The 22,275-nt window shown below is 46.1% G+C and overlaps 1 protein-coding gene across 1 annotated transcript in view; it reads left to right on the top strand.

Annotated features, from left to right (window-relative positions):
• The window catches only part of LOC137385153 (NACHT, LRR and PYD domains-containing protein 3-like), an 84,173-nt gene that overhangs the window by 56,125 nt on the left and 5,773 nt on the right, over window positions 1-22,275 (top strand). The window contains exons 8-9 of the mRNA XM_068060094.1: window positions 19,587-19,673; window positions 19,912-20,082. Coding sequence (XP_067916195.1) covers window positions 19,587-19,673; window positions 19,912-20,082 — 258 coding nt within the window. The remainder of the gene's footprint in view (window positions 1-19,586; window positions 19,674-19,911; window positions 20,083-22,275) is intronic.

Genomic DNA, 22,275 nt, shown 5'->3' on the forward strand with positions numbered 1-22,275 from the left:
GGTCAGATTCCACCATACATCGGCACGGGATCAGTTCCCGTCACCCACTGACACGGGGTCAGGTCCCATCACCCAACGGCACAGGGTCAGGTCCCGTCACCCACCGACACGGGGTCAGGTCCCACCACCCACCGACAGGGGGTCAGGTCCCGTCACCCACCGGCACGGGGTCAGGTCTCACTTTCAGTCCTGGCGACGGGATTTCTTAGCTGCTGATAAAATTCAGTCCGAATTCTCTATCGACATCCCGTGTGGTTTTCTGTTGGATTGTTTTTGTGATCTCCTAATGAACTGTCTACTCGAACTTGCTGAAATCCTGGTTTTATAATCTTACTGGAAAAATACAGTTTATACTTTTCCACACACTCTCCCTCTTTCTCATAGTTTCAAACAGATTGTAACTACAACATCTGATGCTTACAAGAGCTTCTCACAGATTTTCAAAACCTTGCAACTGTCTTATCTTTAACTTTCTAGACAGTTTGCTGAATAAGACATTTTGAATGCAGTCACCCTTACCATCATGCTGTTGATCAGTCTATTTAACAGTTCCTTTGTTAAATTAATACCTGAAACAAACTCAGATCCTTTCGCAGGTAATTAATCCTTAAAACTGGCATCGAAAAATCCAAAATTCTTCAGGTGTTTGGTTCCCAGCTCAGGTTTGTGCAGTGATTGGTGGACCAGACCAGGAATGTATGTGATCATAGAACCACAGAAAAATTACAGCACAGAAGGAGGCCATTAAACCCGTCATGTCCCTGTCGGCCGAAAACTATCCTCCCAATTTAATTTCACATTTCAGTAACTGGTCCATAGCCCCACAGGTTACAGCACTTCAGGTACAAGTCCAGGTATGTTTTAAAAGAATTGAGAGTTTCTGCCTCCACCACCATTCCTGGCAGTGAATTCCAGACACCCACCACCCTCTGGGTGAAAACAGTTTTCCTCATGTCCCTCTAATCCTTCTACCAATCACTTAAATCTGTGCCCCCTGGTAATTGACCTCTGCGCTAGTGGAAACAGGTCCTTCCTGTCTACTCTATCTAGGCCCCTCATAATTTTGTACACCTCAATTAAATCACCCCTCAGCCTTCTCTTCTCTGAGGAAAACAGTCCTAACTTCCCCAGTCTATCTTCATAACTGAAGTTCCTCATCCCTGGAACCATTCTTCTTAATCTTTTCTGTACTTTCTCCAAAGCTCTCACGTCTTCCCTCAAGTGTGGTGCCTAGAATTGGACACAATACTCCAGCTGAGGCTGAAGTAGTGTCTTATACAAGTCTTACACAGTCATTTGCTGTGATCTGGATTGCACTGCCTGAAATGACAGTGAAGCAGATTCAATCATAACTTTTAAAAGGGAATACTTGAAAGGAAAGATTTGCGGGGGGATAGCATTAGGTGAATTGCTCATTCAGAGGGCTGGTGCAGACACGATGGGCTGAATGGCTTCCTTCTGCACTGCAACAATTCTGTGATTCTGAAATTGTCCATTTTGGCAGGAAGAATAAAAGAAGCATATTATCTAAATGGTGAGAGATTGCAGAGCTCGGAGATGCAGAGGGATCTGGGTGTCCTAGTGCATGAATCACAAATAGTTAGTATACAGGTACAGCAAGTAATTAGGAAAGCTAATAGAATGTTATCCTTTATTGTGAGGGGAATTGAATACAAAAGTAGAGAGGTTGTGCTTCAGTTATACAGGGTATTGTTGAGACCACATCTGGAGTAATGTGTAGAGTATTGGTCTCCTTATTTAAGGAAGGATGGAAATGTATTGGAAGCAGTTCAAAGAAGGTTTACTAGAGTAATACCTGGAATGGGTGGGTTGTACTGTGAGGAAAGGTTGGACAGGCTGGACATGTATCCGCTGGAAGTTTAGAAGAGTAAGAGGTAACTTGATTGAAACATATAAGATTCTGATGGTCCTGACAAGGTGGATGTGGAAAGGATGTTTCCTTTTGTGGGAGAATCTAGAATCAGGGGTCACTGTTTAAGAATAAGGGATCGCCTATTTAAGACAGAGATGAGAATTTTTTTTTCTTTCAGGTTCGTGAGTCTTTGGAACTTTCTTTCTCAAAAGGCAGTGGAAGCAGAGTCTTTGAATGTTTTGAAGTCAGAGGTAGATAGATTCTTGATACGCAAGTGGGTGAAAGGTTATTGAGGATAGGCAGGAGATCAGCCATGATCCTATTGAATGGAGTAGACTCGAGGGGCTGAGTGGCCTACTCCGCCGACTAATTCTTATGTAAGGAGAACAACCCCAGATTTTCCAATCTAACCTTGTAGCAAAAATCCCCCATCCCTGGAACTGTTCTGCTAAATCTCCACTGCACCCTCTCAGGGACCCTCACATCCTTCCTAATGTGTGGTGACCAAATCTGGGCGTAATACTCCAGTAGTGGCCTAACCAGAGCTTTATAAAGATGCTACATAACTTCCCTGCTTTTGTACTCAATACTTCTATTTATGAAGCCCAAGATCCCTTGGAGGAAGCACTGGGGGTGACAAGGGCACTAAATGAACTCTGGGTGGGGGAATTCAATGTCCATCACCATGAGTGGCTCGGTAGCACCACTACTGACTGAGCTGGCCGAGTACTAAAGGACATAGCTTCTAGACTGGGTCTGCGGCAGGTGGTGGGGGAACCAACACGAGGGAAAAACATATTTGACCTTGTCCTCACCAATCTGCCTGCCGCATATACTTCTGTCCATGACTGTATTGGTACGAGTGACCACCACACAGTCCTTCTGGAGACGAAGTCCTACCTTCACATTGAGGATACCGTCCATCGTGTTGTGTGGCACAATCACTGTGCTAAATGGGATAGATTTCAAGCAGATCTAGCAATGCAAAACAGGGCATCCATGAGGCGCTGTGAGCCATCAGCAGCAGTAGAATTGTACTCAACCACAATCTGTAACCTCATAGCCCGGCATATCCCCCACTCTACCATTACCATCAAGCCAGGAGACCAACCCTGGTTCAATGAAGAGTGCAGGAGGGCATGCCAGGAGCAGCACCAGACATACCTCAAAATGGGGTGTCAACCTGGTGAAGCTACAACCCAGGACTACTTGCATGCCAAACTGCATAAGCAGCATGCGATAGACAGAGCTAAACGATCCCATAACCAATGGATCAGATCTAAGCTCTGCAGTCCTGCCACATCCAGTTGTGAATGGTGGTGGACAATTAAACAACTAACTGGAGGACGTGGTTCCACAAATATCCCCATCTTCAATGATGGGGAGCACAGCACATCAGTATGAAAAATAAGGAAGAAACATTTGCAACAATCTTCACCCAGAAGTGCCAAGTTGATGATCCATCTTGACCCCTTCCTGAAGTCCCCAGCACTACAGATGCCAGACTTCGGCCAATTTGATTCACTCCGCGTGATATCAGCACCATTCGCGACTCCTCAGATACTGAAGCAGTCCGTGTAGAAATGCAGCAAGACCTGGACGATATCCAGGCTTGGGCTGATAAGTGGCAAGTAACATTTGTGCCATCCAGGTGCCAGACAATGACCATCTCCAACAAGAGAGAATCTAACCATCTCCCCTTGACATTCAATGGCATTTCCATCGCAGAATCCCCCACTATCAACATCCTGGGGGTTACCATTGACCAGAAACTGAACTGGAGTAGCCATATAAATACCACGGCTACAAGAGCAGGTCAGAGGCTAGGAATCCTGCAGCGAGTAACTCACCTCCTGACTCCCCAAAGCCTGTCCACCATCGACAAGGCACAAGTCAGGAATGTCATGGAATATTCTCCACTTGCCTGGATGGGTGCAGCTCCAACAACACTCAAGAAGCTCGACACCATCCAGAACAAAGAAGCTCGACACCATCCAGAACAAAACAGCCCGTTTGATTGGCACACCATCCACAAACATTGACTCCCTGCACCACCGACGCACAGTGGCAGCAGTGTGTACCATCTCCAAGATGCACTGCAGCAAAGCACCAAGGCTCCTTCGACAGCACCTTCCAAACCCGCGACTTCTACCACCTCGAAGGTCAAGGGCAGCAGATGCATGGGAACATCACCACCTACAAGTTCCCATCCAAGTCACACACCATCCTGACTTGGAACTATATCGCCGTTCCTTCACTGTTGCTGGGTCAAAATCCTGGAACTACCTTCCTAACAGCACAGTGGGTGTACCTATCTCACATGGACTGCAGCGGTTCAAGAAGGCAGCTCACCACCACCTTCTCAAGGGCAATTAGGGATGGGCAATAAATGCTGGCATAGCCAGTGATGCCCACATCCCATGAATGAATGAAAATCATTTTAAAAATCCGATAAGCTTTGTTAACTACTCTCCCAATATGTCCTACCTTGTTCAAAGACCCATGCACATGAATCCCCAGGTCCCTCAGTTCCAGCACACTCTCGAACTGTGCCATTAAGTCGATATTGCCTCTCCCCATCCCTTCTGTCAAATGCATCACCTCACACTTCTCTGTATGATATTCCATCTGTTATTTGTCTGCCCATTCTGATAGCCTATCTATGTCCTGATGCAGGCGATTGGTATCATCCTCATAAGAACATTAGAAATAAGAGCAGAAGTAGGCCATTCAGCCCCTCGAGTCTGTTCTGTCATTCACTAAGATCATGACTGATCTAATTGTGGTCTTAACTCCGCTTTCCTGCCTGCCCCAAATAAACCTTGACTCCCTTATCAATCAGAAATCTGTCTAACTCAGCCTTGAATATATTCAATGATCCAGCCTCCACTGCTCTCTGGGGAAGAGAATTCCAAACACTAACAACCCTCGGAGAAGAAGTTCCTCCTCATCTCTGTCTTAAATGGGAGGCCCCTTAGTTTGAAACTGTGCTCCCCCACTCCCTGCTTCCCCCCCCCAGTTCTACATTCCCCACAAGGGGAAACAACCCCTCAGCATCTACCCTGTCAAGTCCCCTCAGAATCTTATATTTTTCAATTCAATCACATCTCAATCTTCTAAACTCCAATGAGTATACGTCCAACTTGCTCAACCTTTCCTCATCAGACAAACCCCTTACTGACCCTTTTTCTCTGTAGGGTATCAACTGATGTGACAGACAAAGATTCACTGAAACCAAAGTCTCGTATACAAAAAACAAAGAACAAAGAAAATTACAGCACAGGAACAGGCCCTTCGGCCCTCCAAGCCTGCGCCGATCCAGATCCTCTATCTAAACATGTCGCCTATTTTCGAAGGGTCTGTATCTCTTTGCTTCCTGCCCATTCATGTATCTGTCTAGATACATCTGAAAAGACGCTATCGTGTCCGCGTCTACCACCTCCGCTGGCAACGCATTCCAGGCACCCACCACCCTCTGCGTAAAGAACTTTCCACGCATATCCCCTCTAAACTTTTCCCCTCTCACTTTGAACTCGTGACCCCTAGTAATTGAATCCCCCACTCTGGGAACAAGCTTCTTGCTATCCACCCTGTCTATACCTCTCATGATTTTGTACACCTCAATCAGGTCCCCCCTCAACCTCTGTCTTTCTAATGAAAATAATCCTAATCTACTCAACCTCTTCACTTTATTAGTACTAGAATCACTTAAAGCATACAAAAGCTTACAACAGTTTTATTTAGACACCAAATAAGTACAAGTCTCACTTCCTGTACAAGATACTACCCGTCAACACAGAGGTGATCAGTCTCTTGTCACGGTTGATCACTGAGCCTCCAAACTCAGGGTCCTGTCTTCGAGAGTTGTTCCCGGGTTCTCGCCGAGAATACCCTCCAGTTTTAACCCTTATATATTCTTTGAAGGCTCCTTGTTCAATCCATGACTCACATGATCTTGTTTTGCACAAATCTTCAAGCATTATCTCATCTTTGGACAACATTAGCCATTTAGCCACCTGGACGGAAGTCCAGACTTGTTTACAATAACCACCGTTCATTCCCTTATATCTGTTCCTCTTTTATCTTTTCTTGTTCAACACTCCAGTCTAATGGTCACATATCCCTAACCACAAGCTTCAACATGTCTGTTAGCTTACTTCAGCAAGTTCTGCAATTATCTTTAGCTGCCCAAGAGCATGCTGGGTATAAAGTGTTACTTGACCAACTTTTCAGGGCCTACACCCTCATTCAGGAATCAGCCTAGTGACCTCTGAACTACTTCCAATGCAAGTGTGCCCCCCCTTAAATAAGGTGACCAAAACTGTACAGAGTACTGCAGATGTGGACACAACAATGCGCTGTACTGTTGTAGCAAGACTTGCCTATTTTTATACGCCATCCCCTTTGCAATGAAGGCCAACATTCATTTGCCTTCCTAATTACTTGGTGTTCCTGCATGCTGACTGTGTGTGAGTCATGTACAAGGTCACCCAGGTCCTTCTGGACCACAGCATTCTGCAGTCTCTCTCCATGTAAATAATTGTATTCCTGCTAAAGTGGACAACTTCACATTTTTCACATTATACTCCATCTGCCATCAGGAATAAAATTATTTACATGGAGAGAGACTGCAGAATGCTGTGGTCCAGAGGGACCTGGGTGACCTTGTACATGACTCACAAACAGTTTTTTCCCACCCACTTAACGTATCGATATCCCTTTGCAGACTCCTCACAACTTGCTTTCATACCTATCTTCATATCATGAGCAAATTTGGCTACAATACATTCAGTCTCCTCATCTAAGTCATTAATATAGATTGTAAGTAGTTGAGGTCTCAGCACTGATCCCTGTGGCATTCCACTAGTTACAGTTTGCCATCCTGAAAATGACCCATTTATCCTGACTCTCTGTTTCCTGTCAGTTAGCCAGTCCTCTATCCATGTTAATATATCACCCCTAATACCAGGAGCTCTTATCTTGTGCAGTAACCTTTTATGTGGCACCTTATTGAATAACTTTTGGAAATCCACATACACTACATCTACTGGTTCCCCTTTATCCACCCTGCTTGTTACATCCTCAAAGAACTCTCATAAATTTGTCAAACACGGTTTCCCTTTCACAAAACCATGTTGACTCTGCCTGATTGTATTGTGATTTTTCCAGATGTCCTGCTACTACCTCTTTAAATAATGGATTCTAGCATTTTCTCAACAATAGATGTTAGGCTAACTGGACTGTAGTTTCCTGCTTTCTGTCTCTCCTTTCTTGAACAGAGGTGTTATATTTGTGTTTTTTCCAATCCACTGGGACCTTTCCAGAATCTCGGGAATTTTGGAAGATTAAAACCAATGCATCCACTATCTCTGCAGCCACTTCCTTTAAGACCCTCGGATTCAGGCCATCAGGTCCATGGGATTTGTCAGCCTTTAGTCCCATTAGTATTCCCATTACTTTTTCTCTCATGAGAGTGATTGTTTTAAATTCCTCCCTCCCTTTTGCCTCCTGATTTTCACTGTTTTCCACATCTCCAAGTTTGGTATCATTGGCAAATTTTGAAATTCTACTCTGTATTCCAATATCCAAGTCATTTGTATATATCAAAAAAGCAGTGGTCCCAGTACTGACTCCTGTCTACCATCCTCAACTCTGAAAAACAACAAGGCTCATAGATTTTACAAATCTATGCTGGCTCTCCTTAATTAACATAAACCTCTCCAAGTGCTGATCAATGTTTTTTCCCTGATTATTGTTTCTAAAACCTTACCCACCACTGATGTTAAACTGCCCGTCCTGTAGTTACTACGAATGTCCTTACACCCTATTTTGAGTCAGTGTGTCATATTTACCACTTTCCAATCCTCTGGCACCTCCCCTGTATCTAGGGAAGATTGGAAGATTATAACAAGCCCTTCTGCTCTCTCCACCCCACCTCCCTGAGCAACCTGGGATGCAAGCCATCCGGACCAGACGACCTATCCACTCCAAGCAAAGCCAGCCTTTCTAGTCCATCCGGCCGAGCAATTTTCACCCGTCCATTACTTCCAGCATCTCCATTTCTGCTATTTTGTCAGCATTATCTTCCTTAGCAGACACCAATACAAAGTACTCATTAGGTATTTTAACCTTACCCTGTGTCTCTAAACATATATCACCTTCTTAGTTACTAATAGTCCCCACCCTGCCTCTGAGTACCCTCTTACCATTTACATGCTGGTAGAAGATTTTTGGATTCCCTTTTATATTAACTGCCATTCTATTCTCATCTTCTCTCTTTGCCAGTCTTACTTTGCTCTTCACTTCCCCTTTCAACTTATTGTATTTGTCCTGGTTCTGTCATGAAGAATCCAGCTGACATGAATCATACACCCTTTTCTTGTTTCAGTATATTCTCTATCTCGTTCATCATCCCAGGAGTCCTGGCTTTGGTTCCACTAACTTTTACCCTTGTTGGAATGGACTGAACCTGTACCTGAAACATCTCCTCCCATTGGAGACTGCTGAGAATGACAACACATTGGAGAGCAGTCCAGACCATGGCACCAATGAGCAAGGGACTGCACAGGGGGGAACAGCAAAGTGTAGAGTGGTTATAGGAGATTCCATAGTCAGGTATTTCTGTAACTCTCATTGTGAGTCCCACATGGTGTGTTGCCTCCCTAATGCCGGGGTAAAGGAGAGAGTGTCGAATAGTTTGCAGGGGGAAGGAAGCGAGCTAGAAGTTGTGGTACACATCAGTACCAATGACATAGAGAGGGCAGGTATTGAGGTCCTATAGTCTGATTTTCAGGAGCTCAGGGGGAAGTTAAAAAGTCAGACCGCGAAGGTAATCTTTCTTTCTTTGGCCTCCTTGTCTCGAGAGACAATGGGTAAGCACCTGGAGGTGGTCAGTGGTTTGTGGAGCAGCGCCTGGAGTGGCTATAAAGGCCAATTCTAGAGTGACAGACTTTTCCACAGGTGCTACAGATAAAATTGGTTGTCGGGGCTGTTACACAGTTGGTTCTCCCCTTGCACATCTGTCTTTTCTCCTGCCAACTACCAAGTCTCTTCGACTCGCCACACTTTAGCCCCGCCTTTACGGCTGTCCGCCAGCTCTGGCGATCACTGACAAATGAATCCCATGACTTGTGATCAATGTCACAGGACTTCATGTCGCGTTTGCAGACGTCTTTAAAGCGGAGACATGGACGGCCGGTGTGTCTGATACCATTGACAAGCTCGCTGTACAATGTGTCTTTGGGGATCCTGCCATCTTCCATGCGGCTCACATGGCCAAGCCATCTCAAGGGCCGCTGGCTCAGTAGTGTGTACAAGCTGGGGATGTTGGCCACCTTGAGGACTTCAGTGCTGGAGATACGGTCCTGCCACCTGATGCCAAGTATTCTCCGGAGGCAGCAAAGATGGAATGAATTGAGACGTCGCTCTTGGCTGACATACGTTGTCCAGGCCTCACTGCTGTAGAGCAAGGTACTGAGGACACAGGCGTGAAACACTCGGACTTTTGTGTTCCATGTCAGTGTGCCATTTTCCCACACTCTCTTGGCCAGTGTGGACATAGCAGCGGAGGCCTTTCCCATGCGCTTGTTTAATTCTGCATCTAGAGACAGGTTACTGGTGATAGTTGAGCCTAGGTAGGTGAACTCTTGAACCACATCCAGAGTGTGGTCACCGATATTGATGGATGGAGCATTTCTGATGAACTGTCCCATGATGTGTCGGTTTCTTGAGGCTGATGGTTAGGCCAAATTCGTTGCAGGCAGCCGCAAACCTGTCGATGAGTCTCTGCGAACACTCTTCAGTGTGAGATGTTAATGTCGCATCGTCAGCAAAGAGGAGTTCCCTGATGAGGACTTTCCGTACTATGGTCTTCGCTCTTAGACGGGCAAGGTTGAACAACCTGCCACCTGATCTTGTGTGGAGGAAAATCCTTCTTCTGAAGACTTGAATGCATGTGAGAGCAGCAGGGAGAAGAAGATCCCAAACAGTGTAGGTGCGAGGACACAGCCCTGTTTCACGCCACTCAGGATAGGAAAGGGGTCTGATGAGGTGCCGCGATGATGAATTGTGCTTTTCATATTGTCATGGAATGAGGTGATGATACTTAGTAACTTTGGTGGACATCCGATCTTTTCTAGTAGTCTGAAGAGACCACGTCTGCTGGTGAGGTCAAAGGCTTTGGTGAGATCTGTGAAAGCAACGTAGAGGGGCATCTGTTGTTTGCGGCATTTCTCCTGTAGCTGGCAAAGGGAGAACAGCATGTCAATGGTGGATCTCTCTGCACGAAAGCCACACTGTGCCTCAGGGTAGACACGCTCAGCCAGCTTCTGAAGCCTGTTTAAAACGACTTGTGCGAAGACTTTCCCCACTATCCCGAGCAGGGAGATTCCACGGTAGTTGTTGCAGTCACCGCGGTCACCCTTGTTCTTGTAGAGGGTGATGATATTGGCATTGCGCATGTCCTGTGGTACTGCTCCCTCATCCCAGCACAGGCAAAGCAGTTCATAGAGTGCTGAGAGTATAGCAGGCTTGGCACTCTTGATTATTTCAGTTGTAATGCCGTCCTTCCCAGGGGCTTTTCCACTGGCTAGAGAATCAATGCCATCACTGAGTTCCTATTTTGTTGGCTGTTTGTCTAGCTCATCCATGACTGGCAGAGACTGGGCTGTATTGAGGGCAGAATCAATGACAACATTTTCCCTGGAGTACAGTTCTAGGTAGTGCTCCGCCCAGCGGTCCATTTGCTTGTGTTGGTCAGTGATCGTGACCACTGATTTAGACTTGAGGGGGGCGATCTTCTTGATATTTGGCCCAAAAGCTCTCTTAATGCTATCATACATTCCTCTGATGTTTCCGGTGTCGGAGGCCAGCTGAATACGTCTGCATCGGTGTTGCCAGTAGTCATTTGCACAGCACCTGGCTGCTCTTTGTGCAGCGCTTCTGGCTACTTCAACTGCTACGGATGTTAACTCGCTGGGGGCTTTCTTGTAGTTCAGCAGTGCAATGCGCTTAGCGGCTATGACAGGTTCTAGCTCTTCAAAGTGAGATTGAAACCAGTCTGCATTCTACTTCTCACGTTTGCCAAAGGTAGTCATTGCTGAGTCATAGATGGCATCTCTGATGTCGGCCCACTTGGTCTCTGCATCCCCTGTCGGAGTGTTTTGAAGGGCTTTTTCAAGTGAATTTATAAACTTATGTAACATCTGTGGATAAGAAATTCTGTTAATGTTGATGCGTGGGCGGTCCTTCTGCTTGGAGTAATGTAGCTTCTTTGTTTTGAGTCTAACTTTGCTGCACACCAGGGAGTGGTTGGTGTCACCGTCCGCACTGTGGAAGCTGCATGTGATTTGGACACTGCTTATAGAGACTCGCCTTGTGACGATGAGGTCCAGCTGATGCCAACGACGTGATCTTGGGTATCTCCATGAAACCTGGACACCCAAATCCCTCTGTACTGCAGTTCTGCAATTTCTCTCCATATAAGTAATATACTGCTTTTCAATTCTTCCTGCCAAAGTGGACAAGTACACATTTTCCCACATTATACTCCATCTGCCAAATGTTTGCCCACTCACTTAACCTATCTATATCTCTTTGTAGACTCTTTATTTACTTCATTGACTGGAAAGTACTTTGAGACGTCCGGTGGTCACGAAAAGCGCTATAGAAATGCAAGTCTTTTTCTTTATATGGAGACATTAGATCAGGTGACCAAAAGCTTGGTCAAAAGTAGGTTTGAAGGAGTGTCCTATTGGAGGAAAGTGATCTGGGGAGGGTATTCCAGAGCTTGGGGCCTAGAAAACTGAAGGTCACCAATGGTGGAGCGATTAAAATCAGGGATGTACAAGAGGCCAGAATTAGAGGAGCACAGATATCTCGGAGAGTTGTGGGGCTGGAGGAGATTACAGAGATAGAGAGATTAAGAAGGATTACATGGATTACAAAAACATGTTTAGACATGTGTGTATAAGCACAAAGTGTGGTGAATCAGTTTGTTGAACTTCAAATACAAACAGCATGTGGGAATATGAAATAAAAACAGAAAGTGCAGTCAATACTCAGCAGGTCTGGCAGCATCTGTGGAGAGAGAAGCAGAGTTAACGTTTCAGGTCTGTGACCTTTCATCAGAACTGATGTAAAGATAGGGAAGGATAAAAGGGAAGTGTGGTGACAGTACTGATTAGGGAAGACATTGTCCCTCTGTCTCTCCACACTCTTTAGAACTATGGCATTAAGTCTATATTGCCTCTCCCTCCCCATTCTGCCAAAATGCATCACCTCACACTTCACTGTATTAAATTCCATCTGCCACTTGTCTGCCTATATTACTAGTCTATCACTGCCCTGTTACAGTCGATTGGTGACATCCTCACGGTCTGCTCCATCTCAGAGTTTGGAATGTTCAGTAAATTTTGAAATTTTACTGTGTTACAACATTCAAGTCATTTAGAAATGTCACAAATAAAATCAGTGCACCAGCACTGACCCTTGGGGAACATCAATGTCTATCATCCAGTAGTCTGATAAACAACCATTTACCACCACTCACTGGTTTCCATCCTTAAACCAGTTTTTTTGTCTAAGCTGACACTGACCTTTCTATTCCAGGCACCTCGATTTTTTTTTTATTAACCAGCCTTTTATGTGCAACTTTGTCAAAAGCTATTTTAAAATCCATATCGAGAACGTCCACCGAATTCCCCTCATCAACCTTCTCTCTTACATCATTAAAAACATTCAGTTAGATTAGTCAAACATGATCTGCCTTTTACAAATCCGTACTGACTCTCCTTAATGAACTCAAACCTCTCCAAATACCTGTTAATAATTTCCCTGATCATTGGTTCCAAAATCTGACCCAACAGTTAAACTGTCTGTTCTATAGTTACTACACATGTTCTTACAAACTTTCTTGAACAAGGGTGTCACATCTGCCACTCTCCAATCCTCTTGCAGCTTCCCCATATCTTGGTGAAGATTGGAAGTTTAGGGAAAGCCCTTCCATATCTCCCATCCATTACCCCTACCATCTCCACTTCAACCGCTATTTTGTCACATTCCACTTCCATAGTAAACACCGATACGAAATATTCATTTCATGTTCTAGCCTTGCCCTGCACCTCTGAGCATATATCACCCTCTTTGACCCTAAGAGTCCTCACTCCACATCTTACTACCCCCTGAAGCCCTTAATGTGATTGGTAGAAGGATTAGAGGGCACATGAGGAGAAACGTTTTCACCCAGAGGGTGATGGGTGTCTGGAATTCACTGTCAGGAATGGTGGTGGAGGCAGAAACTCTCAATTCTTTTAAAAGGTACCTGGACATGTACCGAGGGTGCTGTAACCTGCGGGGCTGTGGACCAGGTGCCAGAAGGTGGGATGAGTTTAGGTGGATTGCTTGTTTGGCCAGCACGGACACGATGGGCTGAATGGCCTCCTTCTGTGCTGTACTTTTTCTGTGTTTCTATGTTTCTTACCATTTACAAACCATTAGAAGATTTTTGGGTTCCCTTTTATGTTAACTGCCATTCCATTCTCAGATGACCACACACATCAGAGCCACAGCAATCTCCCGCACGGCAGCTCATTTAAATAGCCGGTACGGCCTCCCCCGACAACGTGGAGAGGGTGAGCTGTCTGACATCGTCAATGGTGTCAGATATCTGTGCACAGGCACTGCCGCCATCTTTCAAGGGCAGCCAGTTCTGCCGCCAATTTGAATTTTTAAAGAAGTATCCCCGCCCCCAAAATTAACCAAATAAAATTGTAACGCCCCTTTCCCACCCCCAATAAGAATTACATTAACTATTTGCCCTTTCCCTGCACACAACACTTACCTTTGAAATGTGACCTTTCACCCCTGCCCCCCAGACTGTACAATGTTTAAAGTTCATCCCTTCCCACAATCCCCTATACTGATGATGATTATTTGACCCCGTCCCCCCCATCACTGCTCCCCCCCCCACACGAAAAATCTTAATTCCCCCACCCCACCCCGCACCAGTGTCCTGCCTGCTTTTCCCAGACGGGGAAGTGAAGGTGTGGGAGTGCCGGCTGCTGCACTGGAGATCGTGGTGGGCCCGGAAGATTCGAGGTAAGTTTATTTCAATCTATTCATTATAATATTTAAATGCAGGTCCCGTTGCCCAGCGACAGGGGTGCCGTCACAGAGCCTTGTCACCACCAGGAGGATCAGGCCGGGCCCTCCCGGAGTCGGGCTCCATGGTGAGCCTCTGCCAGAAGCATCTTCCGGCCTTCCCCACCATGGAGCCTGAAATCAGGGGCTCGGTAAAATCCAGCCCATTGTGTTTGGCCTGCTTTGCGCTTGAAGAATTCACCTGACATGCTTCATACACTGTTTTTTTATTTTGTCATATTCTCTATCTCCCTCATTATCCAAGGAGCCCTGGCTTTGTTTCCCCGACCTTTCCAGCTTGTTGGAATGTACTTAGCCCATTCTCCGTGATGTCCTTTACCCCAGTACCAGGGAGGTAACACATCATACAGGACTGACCAATCTGAATTCACTGTTTGATTTGTGGGTGACTATCTTACATTGATGGCCTCTAGTTTTGCTTTTCCCCACAAGTGGAAACATTCTCTCTGTATCTCCTCTATCGAAACCTTTCATACTTTTAAACACCTCTATTAGGTCACCCCTCAGCCTGCTCTCTTTTTAGAGAAAAGAGACCAGCCTGTTCATTCCCTCCTGATCGGTATTCCCTACATTTCTGGTATCATCCTTGTAAATATTTTGCACCCTCTCCAGTGCCTCCATATCTTTTTTATAATATTGTGAACAGAATTGTCTGCAGTATTCCAGGTGTGGTCCAACCAGGGTTTGACACAAGTTTAGCATAACTTCTATACTTTTCAATTCTACCCCCTAGGAATAAACCTTAGTGCTTGGTTTACTGTTAACCTGTGTAACTACTTTTAGTGATTTGTGTATTTGTACTCCCAGGTCCCTTACCTCCTCTGCCCCATTTAGATTCTTATTTTGTAAGTAATATGTAACCTCCTTACTTTCCAAAATGTGATGTCTCACATTTATCTATGTTGATATTAATTTGTCAATTACATGTCCATTCGGCAAGTTTGTGAGTATCTTCATGTAATTTGTTGCTATCCTCCTCAGATTAACTATCCCCCCAACCCCAAGTTTGATGCCATCTGAAGATTTAGAAATTGTGTTTTTGATTCCAAAGTCTAAATCATTAATATAAATTGTAAAACAGTGATCCCAGCACTGATCCATGTGCAACACCACTTTCCACCTTCTGCCATTCTGAGTAACTACTCTTTATCCCTATTCTCTGCTTTCTGTTTTGAAGCCAGCTAGCTGTCCATTCTGCTTGTTCCCTTATCCTGCAATCTCTGACCTTATTCATTAGTCTGTTCTGTGATACCTTATCGAAGACTCTTTGAAAATCTGGATAAATTGCATCTACTGCATTAACATTGTCTACTTTCTCTGTCACCTCTTCAAAAAATTCAACATGGTTGGTTAAGCAAGACTTTCTCTTTAAATCCATGCTGACCTTTCATTATTATATCTTTGTTTTCGAGATATTCTTCTATTCCCACCTTTAGTAGAGATTCCATTATTTTTTACCACTGATGTTAAGCCAACTGGTCTATAGTTCCCTGTACATGTTCTATCTCCTTTCTTAAATATCGGTATAATGTTAGCTATCGGCCAGTCTTCTGACACTACACCTTTCTCTAAAGAATGATTAAAAATGTGTAGTAATGTCTCTGCTATCTCTTCCCTAGATTCTTTTAAAATGTGTGGATGTAATCCATTTGGACCAGGGGTTTTTATCCTCTGAGTTTGATTAGTTTATTTAAAACTTCACCTTTTTATTTTGAATGCTGTTATCTGATTTCTAATCTGTCCACCTATCCTGTTTTCCTGGTAAATATTGAAGCAAGGTCATTATTTAATATTTCTGTCATTTCTCTATCATTGCCTGTTGTGATATAATCCTGACCATCAATAATTGACCCTTTTCCATCATGATTTTCCTTTTTTTATTTATATGCCAATAAAATATTTTACTATTTGCTCCTTGATAATTTAATTGTTCCCTTTTGTCCTTTTTAAAACAAAATTCTAATCTCTTTGTCGTGCTCTCCCCTGCTGCTCATATACTTAATGTCTGTCTTTTTCCAAGACCTCATTTTTCTTTATCTGATGTCTTTATTTATCCATGGTAACTCATTAGTGTTTCACTTGTTCTTGTCTTTTTAGCAGAATATATTTTTCCTGGACTATGTCGAACATGGTTTTAAATGTTTCCCATTGCTGTTCTATATCACTGTTTGACAATATTGTTGTCAGTTTTATTTTCCTCGGCTCTATTCTCAGCCCCTCAAAATCCACTTTTCTCCAATCTATTCCCTGGTCTTCGTCATACTTACCTCCTTCTCAATTATTATCTTAAAGTATATAATATTAATGTTCACTATTGTCTCGATGTTCCCCTACTTTTACTTCTTTTATCTCCTCTGGCTCATTCCCCATTACTGGATCCAGTAGGGAATCCTCCCTTGTTGAGCTTCTTACATATTGGGTTAGAAAGGAGTCTTGTACACATTGTAGGAACTCCATTCCCTTATTTCCTTTACATATCTCTTCTGGCCAATGAATCTCATGTTAGTTGAAATTCCTCATTATTATTATTCCATGTTTTTTATTCATTTCCCTAATTTCTTTGTATACTTCTTCCTGACTTTCCTTCCACTATTAGGTGGTCCATAGACTATCCCTGTGAATGTGGTTGATCCTTTATTATCTTTTATCTTTATCCATGTGGATTCTATTTCTGTCTTGCTGATGGCCGTGTCACTTTTTGCTCCTGCCATTGTTTTCAGTATTAAGTACAGCTACTCCACCTCCCCAATTTCCTCTCTCTCTTTTCTAAGTAGTTTATATCCTGCAATGTTTAATGCTCAGTCCAGATTTTTCCATAGCTATGTCTCAGTAATCCCTAATATGGTTCCTCACAATGTAGTATTGTCTCCAGTTCCCCTGTTTTATTACACTGTGTGTATTGCTGTGTGAAAAGTTTAACTCAGTTGTAATAACAGTTCCTCTTACTTTTTTTAACCATCTTTTTATAATCACACTCCATAATTCTATTTACCTCGATGTCCTCTCTTTTTTTTTCTTTCCAATACTCCGCTTTTCTGATTTGTTTACATTCAGGCTGATTTCATTTTCTGTTCATCCCTCCCCATCTCCCCCACACCCCCACCCTGTCCCGTCTTATTAGTTTAAAACCTTTACCACCTCCCTATTTACCCTTTCCACTCGGATACAGGTCCCATCCTGGTTCAGGTGCAGTCTGTAAACTCAGTACAATTCCTTCCTGTGCTGGTACCGGTGCCAGTGTTTCATTTAAAGATTAGAGATAGATTAGAGATACAGCACTGAAACAGGCCCACCGAGTCTGTGCCGAACATCAACCACCCATTTATACTAATCCTACACGAATCCCATATTCCTACCAAACATCCCCCACCTGTCCCTATATTTCCCTACCACCTACCTATACGAGTGACAATTTATAATGGCCAATTTACCTATCAACCTGCAAGTCTTTTGGCTTGTGGGAGGAAACCGGAGCACCCGGAGAAAACCCACGCAGACACAGGGAGAACTTGCAAACTCCACACAGGCAGTACCCGGAATCGAACCCAGGTCACTGGAGCTGTGAGGCTGCAGTGCTAACCACTGCGCCACTGTGCCGCCCCAAAGGAACCCCTCTTTCCCACACCAGCTCTTTAGCCACACTTTAATTCTCCTGATCTGACTGTTTCTTTGCCAATTTGCATGTGGATTGGGAAATAATCCAGTGATTATTGCCCTTGAGGTCCTGCTTTTTAATTTAGCTCCTAACACCTGATATTCCCTCAGCAGGATCTCCTCCCGGTTCCTACATATGTCGTTTGTTCCAACATCGACCACGACAACTGGATTATTCCCTCCCCTTCCAAATTGCTCTCCTGCCACCATAAGATATCCCTTACCCTGGCACCTTGTAGACAACGCACCCGACAGGATTCTCATTCGTGTCTGCAGAGGACACTATCCATCCCTCTAATTATAGAAATCCTTATCACTACCGAGAGAGTGTGGGAAAATGGCGCACTGATACGGAACTCAAATGTCCAAGTGTTTCACGCCTGTGTCCTCAGTACCTTGCTCTACGGCAGCGAGGCCTGGACAACATATGTCAGCCAAGAGCGACGTATCAATTCATTCCATCTTCACTGCCTCCGGAGAATCCTTGGCATCAGGTGGCAGGACCATATCTCCAACACAAAAATCCTCGAGGCGGCCAATATCCACAGCATATACAGCCTACTGAGCCAGCGGCGCTGGAAATGGCTTGGCCAAATGAGCCACATGGAAGATGGCAGGATCCCCAAGGACACATTGTACAGCGAGCTCGACACTGGTATCAGACCCACCAGCTGTCCATGTCTCCGCTTTAACGACGTCTGCAAACGCGACATGATGTCCTGTGACAGTGATCACAAGTCGTGGCAGTGAGTTGCCAGCGATCGCCAGAGCTGGCGGGCAGCCATAAAGGCGGGGCTAAAGTGTGGCGAGTCGAAGAGACTTAGCAGGAAAAAAGACAGAAGCGCAAGGTGGAGAGCCAACTGTGTAACAGTCCCGGCAACCAATTTTATCTGCAGCACCTGTGGAAGAGTCTGTCGCTGTAGAATTTTCCTTTATAGCCACTCCAGGCGCTGCTTCACAAATCACTGACCACCTCCAGGCGCTTACCCATTGTCTCTCGAGACAAGGAGGCCAAAGAAGATATCACTACCACATTCTCTTCTGTTCTTTTCCCCCTTGGACAGTCTTCTGAGCCACAGTACCTTGGTCTACATTGTGACTGTCCTCCCCACAGTCTTTCTCCTTGTCCTCACAGGTAACAAGTACATTGTACCTTTTGGACAACACCTGTGTTTGAGGAACCTCCTTCTCAATCTCTCCTCAGTCCTCACCATGCTGCTCCCTAATGGTTACACCCTCTTCTTGAACCTGTGATTTTCTCTGAGCTGTGACTGTGTTCTGGATAAAACTGAAGAAATTCCTCCCCCTTCCTTATGTTTGGGAATGTCTCCAACTCACATTCCAGCCCATTGACTCTGAGCTGGAATGACAAAAGACGGAGACATTTCCTGCTGGTGTGGGAATGCGGGACAGTCTCGCTATCCACAAACTCCCACATCCTACAGTCCCAACACGTAGCCTGCCCTGTCATCTCTAGTCTTTTATAATTAATTTGCTTATTGATAACCTGAATAAATGTAATTAGGTCTTTAAAAACAATTCACAATAAATGTATTAAATAATTGATTTATCTGATTAATTTAATAAAGTAATAGATTTATTTCCCCAAGCAATACTTTATTCAAATGCTGTCACTTGGAGAGACAAAAACACACTGTAATACTCAACAACCAATCACCTACCTTCTGTCCTGTTACTTCCCTCTTTGATGTTTATTGACAGCTCCTGAATATCTGAGGAGTTCTACAGTGTGAGATTCATTGTCAGTGAAAGGAAAATCTGTTTGTTAATTTCCTCAAGGCTTTTTAAGTATTTCCTGTAACATTCAACAGAAAGTGAATTGTATCCGGTCCAGGGTTTGATTCAGTTTGTTTCTCACTCTCTGTCTGTTTGTGTTTAGCCTGGGTTCCAATAAACTGGGAGATTCAGGAGTGAAACTACTGTCTGCGGCTTTGAGGAACCCGGACTGTAAAATACAGAAACTATGGTAAGTACCAGACTGTGTGAGATTGTGTTTATAATAATTTGGTATCTGACACTGTACATTGCTATTAATATCAGTAATGGTGTTATTAATAAACACTGTGCATTATTATTAGTATCAGCAATGGTGTTATTACTAAGCACTACATATTACTCTAGTAATAACACCATCAGTAATAATGTTATTAATAAACACTGGGGATTTACTCTGATGCCTGTTATTTCTCCATCTTTGATCCCAGGCTGGAAAGAAACAATCTCACAGATTCTTGTATCGAAGATCTCTCGTCCGCTCTCAGTACAAAGCGGTCACTGACGGATCTGAACCTGAGTGATAATAAACTGGGAGATTCAGGAGTGAAACTACCGTTTGAGGCTCTGAGGAACCCGGACTGCAAAATACAGGGACTGGAGTAAGTGCTAATTATATATTAATTGTGTTCAGGTAGTGGGCAGTAACTGGGGTTTCACTTGAGCATGTATAAAGAGACACTTATTGATATTGTGGTGTGGTTGAGTGAGGAGGTGTATGTTTGTAATGCTAAACTCTAAATTAATGTAAGACTGAGTAAAGATTAGCTCCAGTAATATTCTTCACCAACTGGATTTCCAGAGTAGAATATGATAACAGAGAATGGGCGCCTCAAGGTGAAGGTCAAAGGCTACGAAAAAAAGGCTGCGTTTGCTGACAATGTAACCACTAGGTGGCGCTGCACTGGCACATGTGTAAATGCAGCCTGCTGCACTGAAACGTCACTGTCTGTGGCGTTCGGGTACCTGCCAGGATAAAGATGGCGCTGCTCAAATAATCACAGAAAGGAAACCTAAACCCATGGCAGCACACAATCACTGGACAGGGAGCTCGGGCGAAGCGGGGAGTGGGTGTGGGGGGGGAAGGGGCGAGAGGGGGGGGGCAAGCGGGTGGGGGAAGTAGCGGAGAGTGGGCGGGGTGGGGAAGCGTGTGGCCAGAGAGAGGATGGGGGGCGGTGAGGACTGGGCGGGGGGGGAGGAACGGGCAGGGGCGGAGGGGGGATGTGATGGGGAGTAGGGTGGGGAGTGTGGAGCAAGGGGATAGGGAGTGGGGAGAGTGGGGGTGGGGAACGAAGGCAGGGTGGGGAGTGGGGAACGAAGGCAGGGTGGGGAGCGGGGAACAAAGGGAGGGTGGGGAGCGGGGAACGAAGAGGGGGTGGGAGTGGGAAGCGAGGGGAGGTGAGGAGCGGGTTGGGGGCGAGCAGGGAGCGAGTGAGGAAGGTCGAGTGCAGGTGGCGGGAGCAGGGAGGGAATGGGTGAGCAGAGGGAAGGGGGTGTGAGTGGGAGGGGGGAAGTAGGGAGTGAGTGGGCGAGGTTGGAGGAAGCGGGGTGTGAGCAGCCTGCAGTCAGTGGCCGGGGAGGTGGGGAGGAGGAGTGCGCAGTCGCAGTCGCACCCGCCGCCACCAAGTTCTTTGGGCTGCTCGCCCCCACCTTCCTCCTTACTCTCTCCCTGCTTCTCGCTCCCTTTCTCACCGCTTCCCCCTCGCTCTCTTCCCACCTCCACCTTGCTCTCTCTCCACTTCCCCCCACCGCACTCTCCGCACTCCCGCCATCGCACTCTCCGCAGTCCCCCATCTCGACACTCTCCCTCTCCGCACTCCACCCTCTTCACCCCATTGCACCTCCCCCCCGCATTCTCTGCACCTCCCCCCCGCATTCTCTGCACCTCCCCCTGCACTCTCTGCACTTCACCCCGCACTCTCCGCACTTCACCCCGCACTCTCCGCTCTTTCCCCCCGCTCTCTCCTCCCTTCCCCTGCACTCTCCTCCCTTCACCCCGCTCTCTCCCCCTTCCCCCCGCTCTCTCCCCCTTCCCCCCGCTCTCTCCCCCTTCCCCCCGCGCTCTCCCCTGCCCCCCGCTCTCTTCCCTGCCCCCTGCTCTCTTTCTTGCCCCCCGCTCTCTTCCTTGCCCCCCGCTCTCTCCCCTACCACCCGCTCTCTCCCCTGCCCTCCGCTCTCTCCCCTGCCCTCCGCTCTCTCCCCTGCCCTCCGCTCTCTCCCCTGCCCCCCGCTCTCTCCCCTGCCCCCCCGCTCTCTCCCCTTCCCCCCGCTCTCTCCCCTTCCCTCCCGCTCTCTCCCCTTCCCCCCCCGCTCTCTCCCCTTCCCCCACGCTCTCTCCCGCCTTTCCCCCCGCTCTCTCCCCCTTTTCCCCTGCTCTCTCCCCCTTTTCCCCTGCTCTCTCCCCCTTTCCTCCTGCTATCTCCATCGCTCTCTCGCCGCTTCCCCCCTCTCCCTGCTTCCCCCCTCATCTCTCCCCCTTTCCCCCCGCTCTCTCCATCGCTCTCTCCCCGCTTCCCCCTCTCCCTGCTTCCCCCTCGCTCTCTCCCCCTTCCCCCCTTTCACACCGCTTCCCCCCTCGCTCTCTCCCCCATTTCCCTCCCCTCACTCTCTACCCGCTTCCCCCGCCCCCTCCCCCGCTTTCTCCCCATTCCCCCGCGTTACGTGATGACATCTTCTGCCCATGCACCAACCAGTCCTGGCAATGCGGAATGCCACACACGTGCAGAGAGTAGGAGCCCGTTTGCACATGTGTACAGCTCGGTGTAGTCTGATGATGTCAGGCTGCTCAATTCAAC

The sequence above is a fragment of the Heterodontus francisci genome, chromosome 28, assembly GCF_036365525.1.
Source record: "Heterodontus francisci isolate sHetFra1 chromosome 28, sHetFra1.hap1, whole genome shotgun sequence".
Taxonomy (NCBI): Eukaryota; Metazoa; Chordata; class Chondrichthyes; order Heterodontiformes; family Heterodontidae; genus Heterodontus; species Heterodontus francisci.